Source organism: Rattus norvegicus, chromosome 1 (assembly GCF_021556685.1).
Source record: "Rattus norvegicus strain SHRSP/BbbUtx chromosome 1, alternate assembly SHRSP_T2T, whole genome shotgun sequence".
Taxonomy (NCBI): domain Eukaryota; kingdom Metazoa; phylum Chordata; class Mammalia; order Rodentia; family Muridae; genus Rattus; species Rattus norvegicus.
This window is the reverse complement of record NC_141534.1, coordinates 25,420,894-25,447,491: the sequence shown is the minus strand read 5'-3', so window position 1 is coordinate 25,447,491 and position 26,598 is coordinate 25,420,894. Positions and strand designations below refer to the sequence as shown.

The window sequence follows — 26,598 nt, the reverse complement described above, 5'->3', positions numbered from 1 at the left end:
TCATTGTGTCCCATAAGTTTGGGTATGTTGTATCTTCATTTTCATTAAATTCTAAAAAGTTTTTAATTTCTTTCTTTATTTCTTCCTTGACCAGGTTATCATTGAGTAGAGCATTGTTCAATTTCCACGTATATGTGGGCATTCTTCCCTTATTGTTATTGAAGACCAGTTTTAGGCCGTGGTGGTCCGATAGCACGCATGGGATTATTTCTATCTTTCTGTACCTGTTGAGGCCCGTTTTTTGACCAATTATATGGTCAATTTTGGAGAAAGTACCATGAGGAGCTGAGAAGAAGGTATATCCTTTTGCTTTAGGATAGAATGTTCTATAAATATCCGTTAAGTCCATTTGGCTCATGACTTCTCTTAGTCTGTCGACATCACTGTTTAATTTCTGTTTCCATGATCTGTCCATTGATGAGAGTGGTGTGTTGAAATCTCCCACTATTATTGTGTGAGGTGCAATGTGTGTTTTGAGCTTTAGTAAGGTTTCTTTTACGTATGTAGGTGCCCTTGTATTTGGGGCATAGATATTTAGGATTGAGAGTTCATCTTGGTGGATTTTTCCTTTGATGAATATGAAGTGTCCTTCCTTATCTTTTTTGATGACTTTTAGTTGGAAATTGATTTTATTTGATATTAGAATGGCTACTCCAGCTTGCTTCTTCTGACCATTTGCTTGGAAAGTTGTTTTCCAGCCTTTCACTCTGAGGTAGTGTCTGTCTTTGTCTCTGAGGTGTGTTTCCTGTAGGCAGCAGAATGCAGGGTCCTCGTTGCGTATCCAGTTTGTTAATCTATGTCTTTTTATTGGGGAGTTGAGGCCATTGATATTGAGAGATATTAAGGAATAGTGATTATTGTTTCCCTTCATATTCATATTTGGATGTGAGGTTATGTTTGTGTGCTTTCATTCTCTTTGTTTTGTTGCCAAGACGATTAGTTTCTTGCTTCTTCTAGGGTATAGCTTGCCTCCTTATGTTGGGCTTTACCATTTATTATCCTTTGTAGTGCTGGATTTGTAGAAAGATATTGTGTAAATTTGGTTTTGTCATGGAATATCTTGGTTTCTCCATCAATGTTAATTGAGAGTTTTGCTGGATACAGTAACCTGGGCTGGCATTTGTGTTCTCTTAGGGTCTGTATGACATCAGTCCAGGATCTTCTGGCCTTCATAGTTTCTGGCGAGAAGTCTGGTGTGATTCTGATAGGTCTCCCTTTATATGTTACTTGACCTTTTTCCCTTACTGCTTTTAATATTCTTTCTTTATTTTGTGCGTTTGGTGTTTTGACAATTATGTGACGGGAGGTGTTTCTTTTCTGGTCCAATCTATTTGGAGTTCTGTAGGCTTCTTGTATGTCTATGGGTATCTCTTTTTTTAGGTTAGGGAAGTTTTCTTCTATGATTTTGTTGAAGATATTTACTGGTCCTTTGAGCTGGGAGTCTTCACTCTCTTCTATACCTATTATCCTTAGGTTTGATCTTCTCATTGAGTCCTGGATTTCCTGTATGTTTTGGACCAGTAGCTTTTTCCGCTTTACATTATCTTTGACAGTTGAGTCAATGATTTCTATGGAATCTTCTGCTCCTGAGATTCTCTCTTCCATCTCTTGTATTCTGTTGGTGAAGCTTGTATCTACAGCTCCTTGTCTCTTCTTTTGGTTTTCTATATCCAGGGTTGTTTCCATGTGTTCTTTCTTGATTGCTTCTATTTCCATTTTTAATTCCTTCAACTGTTTGATTGTGTTTTCCTGGAATTCTTTCAGGGATTTTTGCGATTCCTCTCTGTAGGCTTCTACTTGTTTATTAATGTTTTCCTGTGTTTCCCTAAGTGTGTTCATGTCTTTCTTGAAGTCCTCCAGCATCATGATCAAAACGATTTTGAAACTAGATCTTGCTCTTCTGGTGTGTTTGGATATTCCATGTTTGTTTTGGTGGGAGAATTGGGCTCCGATGATGGCATGTAGTCTTGGTTTCTGTTGCTTGGGTTCCTGCGCTTGCCTCTCGCCATCAGATTATCTCTAGTGTTACTTTGTTCTGATATTTCTGACAGTGGCTAGACTGTCCTATAAGCCTGTGTGTCAGGAGTGCTGTAGACCTGTTTTCCTCTCTTTCAGTCAGTTATGGGGACAGAGTGTTCTGCTTTCGGGCGTGTAGTTTTTCCTCTCTACAGGTCTTCAGCTGTTCCTGTGGGCCTGTGTCTTGAGTTCACCAGGCAGCTTTCTTGCAGCAGAAAATTTGGTCTTACCTGTGGTCCCGAGGCTCAAGTTCGCTCGTGGGGTGCTGCCCAGGGGCTCTCTGCAGCGGCAGCAACCAGGAAGACCTGTGCCGCCCCTTCCGGGAGCTTCAGTGCACCAGGGTTCCAGATGGTCTTTGGCTTTTTCCTCTGGCGTCCGAGATGTGTGTGCAGGGAGCAGTCTCTTCTGGTTTCCCAGGCTTGTCTGCCTCTCTGAAGGTTTAGCTCTCCCTCCCACGGGATTTGGGTGCAGAGAACTGTTTATCAGGTCTGTTTCTTTCAGGTTTCCGCGGTGTTCAGGCAGGTGTCCTGCTGCTCCTGGGCCCTCCCCCACGGGAGCCCAGAGGCCTTATACAGTTTCCTCCTGGGCCAGGGATGTGGGCAGGGGTGAGCAGTGTTGGTGGTCTCTTCCGCTCTGCAGCCTCAGGAGTGCCCACCTGACCAGGCGGTTGGGTCTCTCTCTCACCGGGTCTGGGAGCAGAGAGCGGCTGCGGGCTGGGATCCGAGGGTGTGGGACTTCCGGTAAACACAGAACGTGCCCGGTCCTAGAGAAATTCTGCTTCCGTGTGTCCCAAGCTCACCAGGCAGCTTTCTTGCAGCAGAAAATTTGGTCTTACCTGTGGTCCCGAGGCTCAGGTTCGCTCGTGGGGTGCTGCCCAGGGGCTCTCTGCAGCGGCAGCAACCAGGAAGACCTGTGCCGCCCCTTCCGGGAGCCTCAGTGCACCAGGGTTCCAGATGGTCTTTGGCTTTTTCCTCTGGCGTCCGAGATGTGTGTGCAGGGAGCAGTCTCTTCTGGTTTCCCAGGCTTGTCTGCCTCTCTGAAGGTTTAGCTCTCCCTCCCACGGGATTTGGGTGCAGAGACCTGTTTATCCGGTCTGTTTCTTTCAGGTTCCGGTGGTGTCTCAGGCAGGTGGCCTGCCGGTCCTGGGCCCTCCCCCACGGGGGCCCAGAGGCCTTATACAGTTTCCTCCTGGGCCAGGGATGTGGGCAGGGGTGAGCAGTGTTGGTGGTCTCTTCTGCTCTGCAGCCTCAGGAGTCAGAAGATTCATTTTTAATTGGCTCTTTAAGCTTTTCTAGTTTCTTTATTTTGATCAGAAACTGAATAGCTTCATTCATGAGAGAAGAAATAGAGTCTTTTCCCTCCATAGGTAGGGACAGGTAGCTGCAGAAACCCATCATTTCACCAAGGCTCTGGTAGTATGGGAATTTTTTCGTAGGGTATGAAAAAGTGACGAATGGCTTAATTTCATATAAATAATTTTTGTCTAATACAGAAGGAGACCTTTTTTTGAAATACCATATTAGAAAGTTCTCCTGTTTGTTTAGTTCAGTGGCTAAAGCTTATAAGGTCACGACTTCTGATGATTAGAACTTTCACGAGGGCTACATATGTGTGATGGCTTCCTGTAAACCCAAGCCTCAAAGTGAAGAGACAGGGACATTTGCCCAGGAGAAGGAGGTTAGCTTGACTAACTTCCAGTTCATGGAGAGACCTTGCCTTAATAAATAGAGTCAAAAGATTTCATGTAAGACACCCAATGTCATTTTAGGCCTCTATGTTTTTATATGAACACATATGAATATACAGGCATGCAAAATATTTCTCACACTGTCGTTTAGAATGAAAAGAAAAAGAAAAAGAAAAAAAGAAACAACTAAGAACTTCGCTGTGTGAGGCAGAACTGCCTCTGAGAGAAAGGCCTGGAAGCTGTCCCATTAATAATCATGAGGATCTTGAGTAGTGATGGTACTGAGAGGACTCTGGCGAGAATTTAATTCCTCTAAAAGGGCTAATGGTATGTCATGGGTCATTGCATTCAGTTCTCATAGAGCTCTGTATGTTGTCTTGTAACTTGACCTCAGACAAGTGAGAACTGACCTGAATTGGGAGCCGCAGTACTTGTTCGGATAGCTGTATATTATCTCTCATACTCTAGCAGAAACACAAGGCGATTTTTAGAAGAATGACAACACCTCGCTTTTCCTTCAGTTAGTTTTCTAAGTGGTACAGTTTATAGCAAATGAATAGTCTTTTTTTGTTTGTTATAATGAAAATCGGATATGTGCTTCTAAATCTTACCAATGTAGTTGCTAAAGAAAGTGTGTAGTTTTCTGATAACTTTCTTTTCCCAATGCTAACATGTTAAGGAAAGGAATGTGGTACAGAACCTGCAAAGGAATAAACTGACACCATGCATAAGAGCGCATGTAATAGTATTTGCTGTTATGTTATGAGTATCCAGTACGGCAGCAATGAGATCTAATAGAAGATCATGTTGTATCTTGATGAGATTTCTAAACTTGTTTTGTAATGGCACATTGTGATAAAAGAGAACATGGAGTAAACTTGTCTGTTAGGGTGATTGTGGTTCTTGATTTTATTGATAAAGAAAACAGAGATTATAGTAGTTTTGGAACTGACTTAGCAATGAACTGTGCCATCTGCTCTCTGTTGACACAACATGAGGGAGAAGTGAAGAAACATCATTAATTTTTCATGTTTTGATAGCTTACAAGAAAATCAAGCCTCTTACCTCCTATGAAGTCAATTTGCTGTTCTACTGGTGAATCATTTCTTAACAATACATTTTCTAAACATAATGACTTTGCCACTGTGAAACATATATTCTCTTATTTCCTGGTCTCCACATGCATTCTCATAATTAATAATTAAACAGGCCTTGTGTTCTAATTCTGAGTAAGTCATTAAATTGTGTTAGATCTTTGAAGAGTAATATTGTATATAAAATATGAAATATTTCATTAAGACTTTGAACTGAATTTTTGCCTGTGAACTATGACATATTAAATTTACCAATATTCAATTATTCATTGTAACAATTACTTGATTAGTAAATAATTTTATCATAACCAATTTATCTATATTAATAATAGTGATCAGTGAACAATATCTTAATAGCATTTAGTCAGTATGTTAGGCTTGATGAGAAGAGGTATAACTAATACGTAAATGAAATCTAAAATATTAGCTCCAATTTCTATTGTGTAGTTTTATTTGAAACCACATATATTGAATTCAATGTAATTGTGTTCCTCATTTACTTATAAACTTAATACATTAATATTTTTCAAGCAGAAAATTTTCTCATAACCACCCCTAACATTTAATATCACAGAGAATGTTTACACTCAATTCCATGAAGACTGATAGATATTTTTATATGTAAAAATACTTCAGAGTCTTAATTTGAATTTACTATCTTTTAATAATCATCCCAACCTGTAGTCAAAATGTGTGATACTAATATTTTAAGTCACCCTCATGGGAAATACAGCACGATGTCCTTTTGTAATATTATCTTGTTGTAATATAGAATATGACTTGTAAAATATTTCATTAAATTGATATGACACATCAGGTATAATCAATTTCTCCACCATAATTACACATATGTCCTATAATATGAATCTCCCATTAATTGAGAAGTTTTATCCAAATAATGTACTTTAGACTTCTTTTAAGTTTATGTTAAATAGCTTTAAATACTTTATTCATTCTCTGCTCCTTCGGCTGTTTTTAAATAGCCACACACAAATGCAACATGAGTTTGTAGAAAGAAATAATGTTGTTCCCATTCTGCACATTTGACTCATCACAAAAAAAAATCACATGAAATTTTCAAGTCCTCCAACTTCTTTGATTCCCTTAGGAAACATGAGTCATCTTCATACTCAGAATTATTCAGGTAACATTATGGAGGTGAACATCTTTAAATTAAAAACATACAACAATCATATATTCTTGTCTTTTAGGGGAGAACATTAGATATATTAAAATGTTTTTATGAGTGAATTGTTTCATGCGCATTTAAATTTTAAGCTTGAGTTTAGACATGTCCACAACCTACAGACCAACATATTAACGTTTCACTGAAATGGATATTATAGTCTAAAAAATTAGTAAACTTCTTCCAATATTGATTACAAAATTTAGATTTACAGGTAATTGAAATAATAATTTTCTTTTTTGTTTTGGAAGTATTTCCCATTCTACTGAGAACTGAAAACCTAAGTTTCATTCTGTACATATTAAAACATTCAAAGTTCAGCATGCTAACTTGGCAGTTAGCTACATTCATTCATAAATTTGCTCCTTCATTTAGCAATTCATTTTAATAAATATTTGCATTTACTTAACAGGCATTGGGGATTACAACAGGTATAAACTGCTATAGACTAAAAGTAAGTGGGAAATGAATAAATTCATTGAGTAGCCAATCATGGAGTAAGGCATATGTGATATTAGAGGCTGTCAAGTATTGGCATGAGTGTATTAATATGGAGTCAAGTCAAAAAAGCTATAAACAGAACAAATCTTTGAATAATGGCTGGAATTATCTATGCTACAAGCAGTCTCATCACCGAAAAGCTGTAATTTTTCAGGTGTGAAAAAATTCATTGAATGATTACAGAGTAAATGGAGCATATGTGTTCTGCACATATGAAAAAAGTTGTTATTAAATTTATTTCAGGTTTTGTGTGTGTGTGTTACTAGTTCCCACTCTGTTACCGATAGTACATTGAACTTCCAGGCTTCAAATGACCCTTCCATTTTCAATGTACCTCGGTTTGCCTTATATAAGTGCACAACAGGACTTTTTAATTTAGAAAGCAATCAGTCTCACTTGGGTCATTAATATCTCTGCTTGCCATCTACATTTAGCATTTACACTGAAACAAAATTATAAATCCCATTTATTTACTTACCTGTACCTTTCCTTTTCCTCAGCAGATGAGAAACAAGCCTGAGGTTGGCCTCTTCTACATAAACATGGGCGCGCGCGCGCGCGCACACACACACACACGCACACACACACACACGCACACACACACACACACACACGCACACACACACACACACACGCACACACACACACACGCACACACACACACACGCGCGCGCGCGCGCACACACCCCTGCACATCCATATATATATAAGCACAGTGTGAAGAAAGAATGCTGAAGTCTTGGAAATAATCCACTTGACACCTTCTTTCTGTGGAAAGAGTCTGCTCTTCTGGAGATCAGTTGAAGAGGCAGCTGAACCTCCTCACTGGTTTAATACAAGCCTATGTCTAAGGATAGCCCAAGGAAAACACCAAAACTATTTACTATAGAACACAAACACTTAGATCTTTCAAGAACAACGAATCATGTATGACATCAAGATAACTGTCATTTTCCCTGACTTTCTTAAAGAAACAAAAGAATAACATAAAGTAAATAAACAAACAAAACCCCTTTAATTTAAAATTGAGTTTGAACTCAATACATGCCCTTGGCTTATGTAAGTAGGCTTCCACAGACCACTTTCTAACTCTCTTGAGATCAATGGAATGGAGATGGCTAATGTCAAAGTATTCTTTACACCCCTAGATTCCACAATTATGATTCTCTGCATCTGTTTCTGTTACGTCAGAACACCAGGGACTCTGACATTAGCAAGGCATAAAATAAATGGAACAATAATGAAATTGAGAATCAGTCTCATTTTCTTTCATTAGCTGTTCCATGGGAAATTATTTCTACTCTATATATTTGATATGTGAAAGAAAAAACATTAATATTGCCTTATCATTTTTAATCAAAAGAATGTATGAAATATGCATTTGGTTCCTATTCCTTGCTTTCCATCAAAGTGAATATGCAAATATAGAATAGCACATGGAAATATTAGAGAAGACTTTTATCAGGAGTCAAAGAAGCCATACAAAAAGCCTTATGACTTTGGGGATGTCTTTTATTTAAGAAGGTGAAGTTTTTTGGTTTTACATATCTGAGAGTAGAGCAAAGTAGCCAATTTAGGATCAGTTTTCCATTAAAAAAACAACTAAAAGTATGAAAAGAAAAGCAACATAAGAATGAAGTAATCCATAAGCCTTGCCATTGGGATCATATGTAGATTGACCTTTAGTCCACTTCTTTGAATATACACTGAAAAAAAGTGATAGAGATAGCTAAACTATTTATTAATAAAGAAGTAGATTGGAGGATAGAAAACCTGCTGTCCTTTCTCCATTGGTGTCTCAATTTGCTCTCTGATGCTAAAGCATAACTGTGAAAGTCATCTCTTTATATTCCTCACCTACCATCTACATATGTTGCTGTTACATCAGATCACCAGGTATTCTGACATTAAGAAGACATAAAATATATGGAACAATGATAAAATCAAGAATCAATCTCATTTCTTTCACCTATCATACTACATTTATTAGAAAAACCCATTAGGTCTATTTTGGACACATACTCTGGACTACCTACTTGTCTACAACTTGATGTCCTTTTACCATACACTCAAAATTATCAACCCATTATTCTGAATGCAATTCCCTATAACTATCACATTGTGACTTTTAAAATAGGGCAGTTATTTGCATTTTGTTTACGCAATTCCATGGTGCCTTTATCATGGGACAGTTATTTACAGTTTGTCTATTGAATAGCTTTTTTGTTTTGTTTTGTTCTGTTTAACACTACTTGCATCTCAGCTCTATAAACTAGGGAATCTATCTGTATCATTCAATGCTATAGTTTTCCTTTTGTGAAGTGATTGGTCAATAATAGGCACTAAGGAAGTATTTATTGCATAATGTGTGACCCTCCACATTAGACTATCAACTCTCACCTTACTTGGTTCATTTCAGTGTCATGCATTTGACTTCCTGAAGCCTCTCTTATTGTTTCTAAAAAAATCCCTTATTTTTGTTCAAGTGGAATTGAGTGATCATTTCAAAGACGCTTCCTATCATGCTAAACTATAGAGAGCTTCATATGGTTTTTAGGAAGAATAAAATACCCAAATATCCCAAGACACTTCTCGTGGCTTGTCTAATTTGCATATAACTTCATATAGTTAGCAGACTTGTTTTGTGCTCACACCAAGCTCTTAGATTTACCTTTCTCTCAACTGTTCCCCCAGTCACTCTCAGCCTCAATACTTCATGTTGATTGCCATGTATTTATGTGATCTGAAATAGTTGGTTTTACTTGTTGATCCTAAACCTTGCTCTAGAATTGACACAAACTTCATGTTAATAGGGATTGTTTGTATTCAGTGACTTTTATTGGTATTATTATTATTAGTATCTCTAAAAGAAGTTGACAAATCCTGGGTGAACTTTATATAATATTCATAATACGTTTCCCATAAAATCTGTCTCTGTGTTTCTGTCTTTTGGGTTTTAGCCTCTTTTCTTTTTTATTCTTCTCTCTTCCCCTTTCCTTTCTTGCTTCTATTTCTCCATTTCTCTTTGGTATTCTTCCAAACCTCTGGTCTTCTTGTGCACTAGTATATGGTTCTACTCTGAGGGCCACAGGACTGACCCTAGGATTGAAAGGGGTAATACAAGACATAGTTGCCAATGCTTTCTGGGCAGTGGTTTTCCTCCATAAGCAAGTGTTCTAAAAATCCAGGTAGAGGATTGAAATACTCAGTATGGAAAGTCAAGGCAACCCTATTAACATGTGGTATTACCATAATCACATGTGCTAGATGAAAATATAAACCACTGTTGTAGTAATATTAAATGTAGACTTCATAACTGTTCTAAGCTACAAAATAGATTCTTTATGCAAATTTATAATATAATTTTATTTTCAAATAAGTGAATATTATTTTCTCTTGTATAGAATATTTTCATTTGCTTTCTGCCATAGATTTATAAATGTCTTCAGTAAACCCACAAATTGATTGGGTTTGTAATGTAAATTTATAATCTAAATTCTTTTATTTTAAAATCATATGAGTGAATTTTAACTCAATGAGTAGTGATTTTTACAGGTTTTCCTATAAAAATTCATGGTTCTTCATAGATTGTAGGACTGGAAGACTTAATAAAGTATCATGGTCATCTAATTTAAAACTCAACACCTCAAGTCAAATGCAGTGAAGGATTACAGCATAAAGTCTTTGCAAGACCTTAGAGGAAATCTTTTTCTTAACCATTGCTATATTATATGTGGATCTGGCTTCTGTTACCTAGAAATGGCTTTCAGCCAGGGAGTATCATTCACTAGGAACTAGAGTGACTAAACTTTCATGTATTAAATTGTGTCTTCCTGCCTGCAAACTGAATTTAGCTCCTAATTTCCCAGTTCACTTGAGAATTTGGGTAATCCTAGTCTTCATTTTAGTAAAGAAAATGTCAATCACATAGATGATGAATATAGTAAACTATATCCAATAGACTCTGATTAATTCCCAAACAACAAAATTGACTTGCATGAGAAAAAAACATAAAAAGCAACCAATTATAAAATATTGGCAGCTTACAAACAGGTCATTTAGGTCTTATGGAAATAAGCCAACCAAAATTATGCATGGTACAGAAATAAAGCCAATTCCACATGTTTGGGATTTTTCAGGCAAAAGCTTGTAAAATGAACAGCATCTTTAGAGTCACAATGTACATTTCAAGAACCTACATCTTTTCTTCAGAGAGTAGCAATTGTTAGCAGCTCCAAAAAGTACATATCTAATAAAGTTACAATTATTTCTTAAAAAATGAATTCTAGTATAAATAAATGTCTAGTATAAATAAAATGTTCAATTTTATCTTTGTTTTCGTTTTCTTACTTCAAAAGATAGCTTTAAATCCCCTTGTGCAATTAGATGGGATTTAAATTATAAATACATTATTGGAGAAAGAAGCAATATTTTGAGTATCTTGTATGAATTAGGTACTTCATCATTTAATCCTCTTAATTCCCTTAAAGACTATTCTCACTTATAATGTCCCACACTAAGTTTTGGCAAAGTTGTGAGCCTGTTAAGTTTGCTCTGCCTGTAGGTGGTAGATCTCAAGTCCTACTTAAATTCATTGTAGACTTTAGCATGCTGTCTTTATACTAAACAACTTTCCCTTCACTTTAAAATTATATCATACATCTAATATTCATATAATTTTCCAATATACTTAAATATCTAATACATTTGTGTGTGTGCATAAAGGGTATAGTTTCAATATAATTCTTTGACCTTATTTGAATATAGAAACAGGCTTTTTTTGTAAGTCTTTATTGAGCTTCTAATTTATAATTTTAATATCACCTAGCTAATTAATTTTGGTTCATTCTAACAAGTGTATCCTAGGTTAAGAATTTCCCTATTAGGACAATCTATTCCTTTTTTAATGAAGGAAAGCAGCTACTCACGTCTCCTATTTTTTTTTTTGTGATCTATTTTCTTATTGTACTGGCTGTATTGCAACCAAAAATTAACCATTTTATTATTTTGAATGAGTGTGTGTGTGTGTGTGTGTGTGTGTGTGTGTGTGTGTGTACGCGCATGTGCACATGAACGTGTTGCATCTTGTTTTGCATCATGTCTGAGAGAAGATCCCTTTGTGGCTATGTACGCGAGGCAAGCCAACCTCTAAACATTGAGTGCTGTTTCCTTCACATCTTTCTTTAATAGGTTCCTATTCTTTTAAGACTTCTGTCCTGTAAAACATCCAAATGTCTCTTTCAAATTTTTTTCTCTAATATTCCAAAGTCTCTTACCTCTGTGCTCCCATAAAATAACTTAAAAATCTTTTTTAAAAAAGTTGCATCATGGAAGAAACCAGATTACAGACAGCAATCACTAAAGCTAAAGTTTTTGCTGCTAAAGTGAAACCAAAATTCAACCTTGTAAAATGTTCAGTGCTTGATATCAAGCACCCATTCAGATCATAGGTGCTCAAAGGGGCCATCAAAATTCAACTTCTCTGGCCCTGTCATCCACAGCACACAGTTTTTTCTCCAATTACTGTGCTGCACTTCTACCATATCCTTTCCGAGGTGACCTTTATGTACTCTACCTGCTATATGGTACCAAACCTCCACCTTTCTCCCCCCATCCCTTCAAACCTCTAGCTTCCACCACAACTCTAGCTGAACCTTCACCCATAGCTTACCACAGTGCCAAGCTTCACCTACTCTTCATAAACCCTTCATGCCTTCAAAAACTAATATTGTATGGGGACCTTTACATATTACCAAGTTTGATATACTGTACAAAGTGCAGCCTTGGCCACCTCTGGACCACAACTTCTTTGCTGACCCTGAAGGAACACTTCCCAGAAGACTTTATGCCAGTGACGCCAGTCCTTTCTTAATTAAAGCCAATTAGGGGCTCCCCAACTTCCTATAAATTTTCACAAACTCAGCCTACACTATCTTCACTGCTCTTATATATTCTAAGATCACACAATATCTCATTAACCTCTGAACATACAGTAGGTTCTCTAGCCAGAAGTTTAAAAATTGTTCCATGATCCTAAAATCAAATCACCAGGTCTTCAACAGCAATGCCCTACCTACTCCTTGTACCCATATCCATCTTAGGTATTCTAATATTGTGATAAAATACCATGGTCGTAAACAACTTGGGGAAGAAGGGTTTATTTAATCTTACATTTCCAGATCACACATTATCAGTGAGAGAAGTCAGGACAAACAGGAACATGAAGTAAAAATTGAAGTAGAAGCCATGGAAGAGTACTGCTTACTGGCTTGTTCCCCATAGCTTCTCTGCCAAAGACCACAATCCTATATAATATAGGACGACCAGAGGGTCAGGGGTAGCATCATATCCAGGGAACTGAGACCTCCAATATCATAAATGAAGAAAATGTCCTACAAAATTGTGCACAGGAAATCTGATAGGGGCATTTTCTCAATTGAGATCCCTCTTTCCCACTATCTCTCCCTTCCATCAGAATGACAAAAGGAAATCTAGCCAGGACATCATCCCATTTCATCATAGCAGTGCTGGAATCAAGCATCAATCATGTGGATTCTGGAAATCAAACTTGGTTCTTATGCTTACACAAAAGTGTTTTTACCTCTGAGCCTTCTCTCTAAACCTGCCATTTGGAAGAGAATACTCCAGTATTTGTGGTTGTGAAGAATTTCTTAGAAGTAACATTTATGTGTATATAAATATATATACATATATACATTTATATATATTTACATTTATATATTATATATAAATACATGTAAATATATACATACATCATGCAGATAGATAGGTACAGATATGGAAAATATAAAAGATGTCAATTAGATATATAGAGAGATAGATATAGATGATATAGATATAAATATAGATATAGATTTGAGGCAGAGATATAGGTGATGAGAGGAAGAGAGACAAAGAGAGTGTGTGTGTATGTGTGTGTGTGTGTGTGTGTGTGTGTGTGTGTGAGAGAGAGAGAGAGAGAGAGAGAGAGAGAGAGAGAAGAAAAGGAAATAGTAGAAATTTTCCAGTCTCTATCTCTAGAAAAAGACATTTTTATGTTATTTACCAGCTTTTATTCCCATGAGGAAAAATAAAAATATGGTCTTATATTCTTTGGGTATGTGAGCTCTGGTTTGTGTTGCTTTTTTCATAGTGGAATATACTCATAAGTCAGTCAGTATGAAGGTAACAAAAGAAAATGTTGTAGCGAATGAAGGCTAGATTCCATTTGATATGAGAATGTAAGCTTGGGATGTGATAAATAAAACACTGTTTCATTAGCTAGACCATAATTTTCCATATAGAACTAATTTTCAACATTTCTAAAACCTAAAACCTCCTAGCAAGCAGGCACGTCTGCTGACATTTTGATAATAATATCTAGTTGGTGAGATTTCAAAGTACCCATGCCTCTGTCAATTCCTAGAGCAAAAACACAGAGCAAAAATTTAGGACTTGGCAATTAATAATAAAACTTCATGCAAGTAATTCTTATGACATCACATGATAGTTAATATTTATAGTTCATGGCATCAGTGGTAGTGGTTAGTTAAAGAAATCGCCGAGGTAAAAGACTTGTAAACACTTGTGGGTTTGTGGTTTCACTTGACAATGAGCTCAGGGTCTTGAGAATACCTTTTAAGTTTCAATGATTGTCAATATATTTTAACTTTGGCTTATTATTATTTCCCTGAAGGTCATTTATTTTGGCAGAAGAAATGAACTCGTTCAATATGAAAGGCCCTTTGAATTTTAACCTTTTTTTTATTGGCCTACTATGTCATTTGAGAGACTATGTTAAATAAAAAAAAATGTTAATTTTCTGCAGATCATAGTCCCATTCAGCTTCTATGATTTTAGATTCCATCATTGGAAGTACACATTGAATATAAATTGCTTTATTTGATCACACATAGATTTTCTATTAATGCGATCTAGTGGAGGTATCTGACATTGTATATACATCTGTGAAAGATAATATATCCAGAAATAACACAAAGAATCTGTGAGTGCATCACCTTAAAGATGTTACCTCAGAACAGTTTTCTCACTGCATAAGAATATTAATTTATAACTCTTATGAATTATGCATGCATGGATTAGATCTAGCTATTTTAGTTATGGATGTTAATTTTATTAATATTTTTTTCATCTTCCACTTTGCATGCACAGGACAAAGCCCAGCTGTGCCACCACCATCATTGACAGCTTCCAGACCTGCTTTGTCAACACCATCACTGGAAGGCAAGTGCTTAGTTTTGTGGTGTTTCCCCCCAAACACACATAAATAGTTCCATTGCAGAGTTAAAAAATGAATCTAGAAAAACAAAATGAAATAATAAGATTAACAAAATGTCTAGTATTTTCTTGCACAATTGCATTCAAAACTTTTGTTTTCTTGAAACTTCAATTGAAGTCTTTCTAAAATATAAAATTCTTAGAACGTCATATGGTTTAATTCCATTTTCTTGGAGGAAGACGAGTGAACTGCTAGGAAACTATCATCAAAAATAATTAAATGGGAAAAAATATGCCTTGCCATTCTGCATTTTTAACATCACTTAGAATATGGGGCATTTGAAGACTCAGGTGACAGCTATGATTTTGAGCTCCATACGTTACAAATTGCCCAAACTTGGGAATTATTTACATTGACTTCTCATGAGCTCTGCCTTCTAGATACTATTTAAATAGGCAAACTAAATGTGTGGAAGGAATACATTCATACTTAGTTTATAAGCACCATTCCAATCGGTAGTTACTACCAATAATAATTCTTCAAAGTAAGACTTTTTTTCCACAGAAAAAGGTTTAAGTTGGCTACAATATGAGAGGGCAGGTCCATAATGGCTGAGGAGCCTTGCCAGCAGATAGCCAGAGCTGAGAGATTACATCTTATTTTTTAAAGTTATATTTAACCTTTTTTAATAGTCTAGTTGTTATCCTCTTTCCAGTCTACCTTCCCACAGCTCCTCATCCCACTGCTCTTTTCCCATCTCTGAGAGGATGTTCCCAGCCCACCCCAACACCCCAGGCCTCCCTGGAGCCTCAAGTCTCTAGAGGGTTAGGTGCATCTTCGTTCACTGAGGCCAGACCAGGGAGTCCTTCTGCTATGTAAGTGTCCGGGGCCTTGTACAAACTGTTGTATGCTGCCTGGTTGGTGGCTCAGTGTCTGAGAGATTTCAGTGGCCTGGGTTAGTTGAGACTGCTGGTTTTCCTATGGGATTCACAACTTTTCCAGCCTTTCCCTAATTCAACCACAAGCGTCTCTGACTTCAGTCCTCTGTTTGAGTATAAGTATCTGCTTCTGTCTCAGTCACTGCTTGTTGGGCCTCTCAGAGCATAGCCATGCTAGCTTCCTGCCTGTGAGCACACCATGGCAACAGTAATAGTGCCAGGCCTTGGAGCCTTCCTTTGAGATGCATCCCAATTTGGGCTGGTCACCTTTTCCTCAGTCTCTTCTCCATTTTTGCCCCTGCAGTTCTTTTAGACAAGAACAATTCTGAGTCATAGTTTTTGATTGTGGGGTGATAACCGCTTCCCTCCACTTGATGCCCCGTCTTCCTACTGGAAGTGAACTCTACAAGTCCCCTCTCCCCACTGTTGAGCATTTCATCTAAGGTATCTTCCCTTTGAGTCCTGAGAGACTATTACCTCCGAGGTCTCTAATACATTCTAGAGAGCCCCCCAACTCCTACCTCACGAGGTTGCCTGTTTCCATTCTTTTTGCTGGCCGTCAGGCTTCACTCTTGTTCCCTACACTATCTGATCATGCTTCCCATTTACTCTTCCCCTCCCTTCTCCCACCAATGTCCCTCCCTCTCCTTGCCCCCCACCATGATTGCAAACACACTTTTTTTAAAAGGCAGATAAGTGGACAAAAACTCACTGTAGTTAGTGTTGCTGGAAATTTAGTCACTTCTTCAATCTTATCCGTTTGTTATTTTCAGTGATTTTAAAGTAATAAATACATAGGGTAAATTCCAACAATGGAATTGTCAAGATATATTAAAAATTATTGGAAATCCACTGCTTAGTTATAAAACACCGTTACTCCAATCTAAGTCAGTTAAGAGATATAAAAGCACGAGTTATTAAAGTTAATACATGGCTAATGCTTTATAAGAATACCAATGGAAATCTTCCCTGTCAGTTCCTTTCTACCATTCATTCCCTCTATACAGAAAGAATCTTTGCTTGTGCACATACATCCCATCCTACTTTCACATTCTGCCCACACTAGTAGTGGTTCCAGTGCTTTTGTTTTCTGTGCAGTCATGGCTCATACTGATAGCATGTCATCAATGAGATGGGCTGTGTGTACAGGGGGGAAATATATAGCAAGAGCACAGGTTTTGGATTGTAGATTAGAAGAGACTCTAGCTTACTAGACTGTCTGCCCCACCAGTCTACTCTTCATAAATGATAGCCACCAAAGACTGACCAAGGAAAACTCTACAAAGTATAGTTTCTTGCAGAGTGGACTTGACTTCAAGGTTGTAGGACATGTGCTGATCATTCCAATATGATGCAAGAAACTACGTCATCATGAAGTAGTGAATTCTTAGAAAAAGGAGAGCATAGACTGTCCTTGAATAGCAAGAACCTGAGATAGTCATGTTAGAGCTAAAGACTCGCCATACTCAAATATGTATGGTCCATAGATGATGAAGGGCAGGAAAGCAGAGAGAGAAAGAGTTCATCTTCAAAGTCACAGACAAAAGAAAGAAAATAGCATCCTATACAGAACTGAGAAGATTAGATTGGAGAATAGGAAGAAAGGAAAGAAAACAAGTTCGGAGCCAATTAATACAAAGGCATTTAAAGGGTAAATTGCCCAGTATTTTTTAGCATTGACTTTCATTGTCAATGCTTTTTACACTAACATATATATATATATATATATATATATATATATATATATATATATATATATATATATCATGGGTAAGATTGAGTAAAATTTTAGCAATGAAGGAGGGAAAATGCCTACTATTTCTTTTTTTTTTTTTTATTAGATATTTTATTTATTTGCATTTCTTTTTTTTTTTTTTTTTTTTTTTTTTTTTTATTAACTTGAGTATTTCTTATATACATTTCGAGTGTTATTCCCTTTCCCGGTTTCCGGGCAAACATCCCCCTCCCCCCTCCCCTTCCTTATGGGTGTTCCCCTCCCAACCCTCCCCCCATTGCCGCCCTCCCCCCATAGACTAGTTCACTGTGGGTTCAGTCTTAGCAGGACCCAGGGCTTCCCCTTCCACTGGTGCTCTTACTAGGATATTCATTGCTACCTATGGGGTCAGAGTCCAGGGTCAGTCCATGTATAGTCTTTAGGTAGTGGCTTAGTCCCTGGAAGCTCTGGTTGCTTGGCATTGTTGTACTTTTGGGGTCTCGAGCCCCTTCAAGCTCTTCCAGTTCTTTCTCTGATTCCTTCAATAGGGGACCTATTCTCAGTTCAGTGGTTTGCTGCTGGCATTCGCCTCTATATTTGCTGTATTCTGGCTGTGTCTCTCAGGAGCGATCTACATCCGGCTCCTGTCGGTCTGCACTTCTTTGCTTCATCCATCTTGTCTAATTGGGTGGCTGTATATGTATGGGCCACATGTGGGGCAGGCTCTGAATGGGTGTTCCTTCAGTCTCTGTTTTAATCTTTGCCTCTCCCTTCCCTGCCAAGGGTATTCTTTTTCCTCATTTAAAGAAGGAGTGAAGCATTCACATTTTGATCATCCGTCTTGAGTTTCGTTTGTTCTAGGGATCTAGGGTAATTCAAGCATTTGGGCTAATAGCCACTTATCAATGAGTGCATACCATGTATGTCTTTCTGTGATTGGGTTAGCTCACTCAGGATGATATTTTCCAGTTCCAACCATTTGCCTACGAATTTCATAAACTCGTTGTTTTTGATAGCTGAGTAATATTCCATTGTGTAGATGTACCACATTTTCTGTATCCATTCCTCTGTTGAAGGGCATCTGGGTTCTATAGAAATAGACTGCTTGAGACTCAGTTTCACGTTGCAGTCAAATCTGCCTTCAAATTTGTACTTAACCTCCTTTCTTCACATCTGAGGTTATAGACATGCACTACTATGATTGGCTAAGAAAAGTCATCCTTTTCAACAAACATCCCAGTTTTTTCTTTAGCCCTAAAATCTTGAGAGTCATTGTTTTATTATACGTATAAAGTATACATCATAATCAACTGTTTTATGTCAAATATTAGAAAAATCTTAGCCCTCTACAAATTGTTTTATCTTTATTTTTATAATTTACATTGGATCTGAATATTTTAGAACAGGGTGCATTTTCCAACTAAAAAAGAACCCAATAGTAAATTTTGGTTATAAATTTATATTTTATTCATTCAATAGAAATATTTTAGTTAATGAATAGGCATTGTTTTCTTTCAATTGTACTCAGACAACAACGTATGTTATGTACTTAAGGCTCCATCCTGACCATGCTGTGTTTGTTCTTTACGCTCATCAGTTCATACTTATTTAGAACATGTTTACTCTACATGTATTCTGTGGTTAGTATTCTGAACTCTGAGAAAGGTAGACTTTGTTCTTAATATGAATGAACCAGTGAAGAGTTAAAATTTATTTCAGCTAATAAGTAAATAGCAGGTAACAGGATTAGCATTGGTGCCTTCTGTTTGTAGATCTATGCCAAGGTGGTTTTTGTTATAGTATCGACTCCTAACAGTGAGGTTTCCACCTTTTATTTTTTAATATGTTTTAAAATATGGGGAAATGGGTTTTATGCTTTAGTTTTTATATCAAGTTTCGTTCGGTTTTCTCATACAGAAAAAAAATGTTTGTGTGGTAGCCAAGAATCGCTTAACAATAATTCTCAGAATTGAAGGCTCAGACACATAGTCTTAAACTCCTGTGAAAACATATGTGACTCATGATTCAGTAAGTCGAGATTGAGACACAAGTTTTGTTATCAAACTGTGAAGTGTTGCTGATGTTGTTATTCCAGAAACATGTTTGAGTGTCAAATTCATGTGCCATGTGTTTATAAGGATGCTTTTAATTTAATTAAGTGAGTTACATGAAAACCTTGGCAAATGATCTTATTCGGAGTGAGTAAAATATAATTTATGCAGATAGGCTATGTTCTGAACAAATACCAAATAGTTCAAGCTAAGTATCCAACTATCTTACTAGAGAGCCAGATAAATGACGATGGAAAACAGGGAGGAGGTCACACATTTCTTACAAATTATAGTACCCTCTTATGTACTATATAAATATTTTGGTTTGGTTATCTAGACAAATTGGATAAATTATAAGTTTCAAATTTTAAGTAAAATCCCTAAACAAACTGTAAGTCACCAATTCATTGATCAGAAACCAGGAAACACAATTGTTTTTGTTTGAGCTTTACAATCCATGGCTTAGTGAAAAGTTCATGAGTACCTTGCTCAGATTCCTGGGATATCCCCAAGTGTTTCAAGAATGTTACAGATCTAAAGCGTTAGAACTCTCATTTTCTACGGACCTCAGCCCACATAGATCTTTTATTTACCTTTTTTTTTTCAGTCTGACTATTCGGTCTGGAGTAAATATTGTGGTATCCACTACCATGCCTTAACTCACTCACTCATCAACTTTTCTCCAGACATTGCTTTGTGAGTGAAAATGTGTAAAGATTATTCCATATTGATATATAACGATTCCCGATCTACATTCTTATCTGATATACTAGAAGTAGTTTTCCCAAAGCACAGAAGCCTGGGTAACTTCAACAGTAGGAACTTATTTTATTATAATATTGGAGGTTGAAATTCTAAGGTTAGGAGATCAGCTCAGATAAGCTCAGAGAAAAACAGACTTGAAAGCATCTTTCTCACTACTTGGTCCACAATATAGAGAAGAGGAAAGCTTGAATATCCTCTTACAGTTGTGGCAGACATATGAATTGTGTGCATTTGAACTGATGTACCCTCAATCATTTCCTAAAAGTCTTTATCTTTTAAAATATTGAGATCCAGTAATTTAGTATAAAAACTTACATGCATGATGGCATATTCAATCTATAACTCTGGGTAACTTCATGCTAAGTGAAAACAACTTGATTGTCTACCTCGTGAAATTAGAGTTGCTTAAATGGTTAAGAAGCCAATTGCTTTGTCTTTTTATTTCTAGAAAATATATTTTCAGAGAAAAATGAATTCTGCACTTTTATCATATATCTGTACATGATTTCCATTGGTTTAATTTGAAAAGAGTTTGTATTGAAGTTAAATGACAACCAAACTGAATAATCTCAGCAATCATATTTTATCTTTAAATAAAAGGAAAAAAGGGGACTTAGAACAAATCTTCTAGAACTCAGAAATGTAATTCCTCCCACCAAAAAAGGGAGAAAAATAAAGTGTATATTCTTTTGTCACATGTGAACTTTGTAGTTCAAGAGATTTGGGACAATTTGCATAAACTGCCAAGTGACATCTCCATGCCCAATGATAACAGGACAAGACACACCTTATATATCTTAGTGTCATCTTAAATTCAATGGATTCTAAAGAGTTAGAAATAAATCAGATTGTTTAAATTTCCTAAATGATGGTATTCTTTTATGCTAAGATTATTCACATAGTTGGTTTCAATTAATTTCCTGGAAGAAGTTCATAAAATGAGAGGGATCAAATTTCTTGCCTTACATTCTGTCACCTGGAAAACTTCGTGACATTTAAAAAAATGGCATCCTGAAGTTCTGTTGTTATAATTGAAGAATGATTAATTTTACAATTCAACCCAAAATTCAATGTTATGTTTAAGTGAACAAATTAATGGTGTTTCAAGATTGTGGGCTTTTTGCAAACAGGAACTGCACTGTGCAGAAAGCAGGGTCCTTTCACAGTCCTTTAACACTGAGAAACTCCCCAAAAGCACACAATATCCAGCTAGGCTAAGCTCAGGAGTTTTTCCAGGCTTGTACAATGTGCTGCCTATGACTTCATTCACATAATTGATTAGGAACTAGGACATATTTAGTATTTATTAATCAGGCTGTTTTTACTGAAGCTGATTAGGCCAGTCCTCATCTGGAATTTCCTGAAGAATAACTTGCAAGAAAATGGCTTTTTGAGAAAAAGAATAGCTGGCGTAGAATGTTGAAGTATACAGTTTGATTTGTAGAATATGGGTCAGTGGTGGAAGTGTAAACTTGTTACAATTTTAATCTTTTTAAAGTAGTGATTTATATAGAGAGACTAGATTATCACATTTGCTCAAGGAGTTTAGAAACAACTTAGAACTTTATAACAAAGAACCTAAAAGCTTGCCAAACTTGTGGGAGAAACTCTACACACCTGTAAAGCTCTTTGTAATAATACATCTTTGTGCTTTCATAGCACTTTACAATGCGTTTCTTGTAGCAGGTGCTTGTTATCCTGAGAGGTACTTTACTTCATGTCTTAAGGCCACTACTTTTGTGTCTTGAGGTTGTATCTTGAATTTCTTGGATTACATTGTTCTCTATGGCTTATGCCTTGTTTATCATACTACTGTTTTTTTTTATTTTTGAATCTTTGAATGCAAAGAGAACTACTTGTACATTAAATTATGTGCTTTCTTTGATTCTTTATAATATATTGGACCTGAAAATATTTGTTACAAAGGCTTTAAAAAAACTTACCTACTAATCAATTAAATTATTTTGGTGACTAGTTTTATATTTAATTCTTGACATTGCTCAACTAGAGCTAATTTTAAAATGGACCTAAAATATGATACTGATTTTTCATAATCTATTGAAATAAATTAACTGTTGTTCTCACAGGAGCAGAGAAGCCAATAGATTCAAAGGATCACTGTAGTTACTTAAAATATATAAGGCAATCAAGAAAAACTCTTTTCCTCAGTCAGAATAAATTTTGTAATATTATATCCTAGGTGCTGTTACATCTTACCTTGAGAAACTTATTACTCTCAAATGTTAGTGGGCATTCCCATTAAGATCTTCTCCCAGGAAAACTATTTCTCTGGAAGTAGTTGCTTTCTCCATTTTAATAGAATCCACAGTAATTAAATAAGATAACTTCAGGCAAAGTTGTTCTGCAATTCTTCAGCTATTAACAATGATAGAAAAACTGTTTCCTAAAATCCTTGCATGAGCAAAATTACAAGATATGATCACATTCATTTTTTATTAAATTATATTGGGGTTATTTCCTTCTTTGGTTTAACTTAACACAGTTCTGTGAAACATCTAGGTTTTGTTTGTTTGTTTGTTTATCATTGATCACTGAAGAATCAAAAGATTCTTATACAAATAATGAGCACTTCGTGTTTAATTACCAGCACATCTATATTGTGGAATAAGTGTTGAAGGAAGAAGTTAAATTATACTTGATTTACTTTTACGTATCTTATTATAAGTATACAAGTTGATAGTAACTACAGCAAGAATAATAAGTATAAAACATTTAGATTGTGTCTTGATATTCAATTAGTATTAATTTTGATATTATCATTGTAAAAATTATTATAACCTCTGTGACTTGTGTAGACTACAAAAGAATAAAGAGAAGACCAAAGTTGCACAACACTATCTCAGCTCTGGTGTTAATCACTTGCAAGATCTTGACAGAACAATTAATATATTATGACTCTCATATCTTCACTTACAAACTGTAGAAGCTGGACTTAAGTGGTACTTGGAGTCTGTTTTGGCATTACTACCCACCCCCATCTCTCTTTTTATTTCAGGATTATAGATCAGTAATAAGATGTCTTAATAACAGATTGAAATTTACCTGGCTTTCCCTGGAGATGTCTGCCACTGTAAACGTGAAAGTACATCTGTGTTTCTATAGAGGTGTTCTACAGGAGCTACTAATACCTTATTCCCAATTCCATTAAACTAAAAAACTTGATCAACTTGACTGTTCTATAAGATGTACTCTGTGAAATATAAGCCATAAAGTAGTAAAAGAGAAATTTGGTCTCTGATTTATTCCATTAATTCTAAGATACAATAGGTTTTATTCAACTTTAGAACAGCATGCTTTTCTTTGTACTGTGACAAAATAAACTCTGTCTCCTGGTAATGGTTTTGAATGAAATTGGTATTGAGTTATACATAACGATGAAATGCGTACACCAAACTAGTTTACCATTTACTTCATTTAGAAATGTGCCTAAAACAAACAACGTATGCTTAAAGCATCCCACTGTATGGGTACAATTGGGAGAACAACTCATTTGCTAGCATAGTTAAGACTTAACCATTAGTATCTATCATTGTCAGTTATAATTTTACATATGGAAGTTAATTAATTTATGTAATTATTATTAGTAATTAATTATTGTATGATAACTATGTTAGTTCATATAAAAGACAACAAATAATTTGCATTACAACACTCATGTATTGAAACTAAATCATTTTAATACAGAATGGGGCCAGATCTTTAATATACTTTGTCCAAAAACTAAGGTTTTATATCTTCTCCTTTCTTAAGCTTTTTAAATCAATTGAAAAGGAGAACCCATTCAATTTTCATGTTGAATCATTGTGTAAACAATAGAAAAGATGAGTTGATGCTGGTTTTGAGGATTTAGAATATAAGACACACTTAGGAGACTACTGCTCCAGAGAAAAATTGTGCTTTAATTCTTAAGGGTTACATTTATAGTCAAAACAACTCCAAGAACTGAATATGATACAATAATTTTGCAGAGATCAGAGAAATCAAGGAAATTGCCTACAGTTTGCCCAGATCTAAAAATGGCATAATCATAATTGGAGGCCAGGTGTCTGTTAACAAGGCACAGTGCTTTTGTCATTATCTCTGAATGGCAATTAAGTGTTAGGCCTCCATATAATTGCAAAAGCTCTTATCTGACATGGGTAACTGAATAGGAATAAGGACAGGTTTTGAGGGATAGTACAATTTTCATCTTGCTGGGTATAAAATGGTGCTTAGATCACTCCAATATGAATCCGTGTGCCTAAAGAATGAAATATTTATGAATGTCTGAGCAGGTTATAGTGGAGTACTGCAGACATTGCTCAAACTGGAAACTCAAGGCTAAACTCAACCTTTAGCCCAGAGAAGCAGTGGGATATAAGTTTTTACAATACCAGAAAAATGTGGGAGTAGGAAATCGATGAAAATTTGACCATCTGCATGTTATGACTTCCAGTAAGAGAAGATGACAATTAACGTGGCAAATGGTGACTGTATTAAACTCCGTAAACAAGAGAACAAGGAAAGGAATAAAATGCCCAGTTATTTCTCTCCCTCTCTTTTATATGAACTCTTTCTGTCTCTCTGTTTCTCTCAGTGTGTCTCTCTGTCTCTCTGTCTTTGTCCTTGTCTCCCTTTCATTTTTTTGAGACAAGGTCTTTCTACATCACCTTCTCTGTGTTGTTGAGACAAGTTATCTTTCCATCATCCTGGTTGTACTGCAACTCACTATGTAGACCAGCCTGCCCTACACTCACAGAGATCCTCTTACCTCCATTTCTAGAGACCCCTTATTAAGGGTGTGCACCACCAGCCGCTTCTAGGATCTCTTGCTCTCTTGGCAAGATTTTTGAACTACCTGAATCAAGTGAATTGGGGTATTGGTTGTCGTCATAAATATAAAAATCACTGTGGAGTCTGAAACTGGAGAGTACATGAAGTCTTTTCTATATATGGTGGGCATGAAGTTGAGCTTGGTTTTCTAAACACCTCCATTGGAAAATAGTACATTATAGGAGTGTACCAAAAGAGAGATTGTACAGATATTGGAGTTAACTCAGCACATTTCTTGGAAGACTGCTATGGCAGAATTGACAGATCAAAGTTATCATGACAAAATATTATTGGAAAACACATAGTTTTGCTGTTCTGCCACTTCACAGATGCTTTGTAATAAAAAATAAAAGAAGGTAATCAGTCCAGAAACTCCCTATGTATTTATCCAGACAAACGTGTGGGACAAATTATATCCAAATAATCAAATAAAGTTTAATTTCACATGTACCTACAAAGTAGGTCTATCACGCGTATAAGTCTTATGAGTAAACACAGTACATCTTAGGAAAGAAACATGAATTGCTGGTTTTGTCCAGATTCACTAGAGAAGCAGAACAAAGAATCCTACTGGAAATGTATCTGTCTAGCATTAAAGCTAACATCTGTCTGTCTATCGGTCTATCTATATGTTTTTTGTACTATCTATCTATCTATCTATCATCATCATCATCATTAACCTATGTATATATTTATCGCTGATTAATTTTAAAGCATTACTTCTTGAAATTGCGAGTGCTTGCAAACTCCCCGTGCACAGTACTTCTATGCATATTAGGTTCACATAGAAACTTGATGTTGAAGCTCTGAGTCTACAGGACTGTGTAGATTCCTACCTCAAGAGACTTCAGACATTTTTTCTTAAGACTCTCAGTCAACAGGAAGAGACACATTGCATCCACGTCATGAAGATCAATCACTTTGCCCAGTTTACTAATTCAACATTACCATCATAGAAATCAATAGATTGGTTTTTAGCTTTACTAAGATAATACATCAGATTAGCCATTTTGAGCATCATCAGAATGCAGAAATCTGATGATATGGATAGTACTCAAAAGGCCATTTGCCTAATAAACACATAGCCTTGGGCGTAAAGCCAAAACTGGTTCAGTATATTAACTTCTTGGATATTGATGATTTGAAACTAAATTATATCGAAGGGCTGTTCTATCTTGAAACTTTTATTGTGTATTGCAACATTGTCTCGCTGTTTCACTCTGAAACAAATTGTGGACTATTAAGTACTATCAAATGAAAATGAGTCTTATCATCTGGCATATAATCCTTCCAATATTGCAGATCATTTTAAGCTTTGCCACGATTTTACATTTACACAGAACTGTTTATAGAGACTTCAGCAAACTTTTTCTCATATTACTGGCATACAACCATTATCTACCCTCTAAAACTAAGAAAACATCACTGGTACAACGATCTTAAGTGAAGTCTGTAATCATTGACTTTCATTTCAGATGATTGAAAACAAAGCCGGGAATGGTAATATCAATGAACAGATTTCTCTTTTCCAGTCTAAATTCCAAGCAGTTGTCTAGATTCTCCTGGCCAATTCT

General features: G+C 36.1%; 1 protein-coding gene across 25 annotated transcripts in view; it reads left to right on the top strand.

Annotated features, from left to right (window-relative positions):
• Window positions 1–26,598, top strand: part of Trdn (triadin) — a 450,291-nt gene that overhangs the window by 176,378 nt on the left and 247,315 nt on the right. For all 25 annotated transcript variants that reach the window (XM_087585490.1, XM_087585476.1, XM_087585483.1 and 22 more), the window contains 1 exon segment: window positions 14,657–14,728. In XM_087585490.1, coding sequence (XP_087441616.1) covers window positions 14,657–14,728 — 72 coding nt within the window.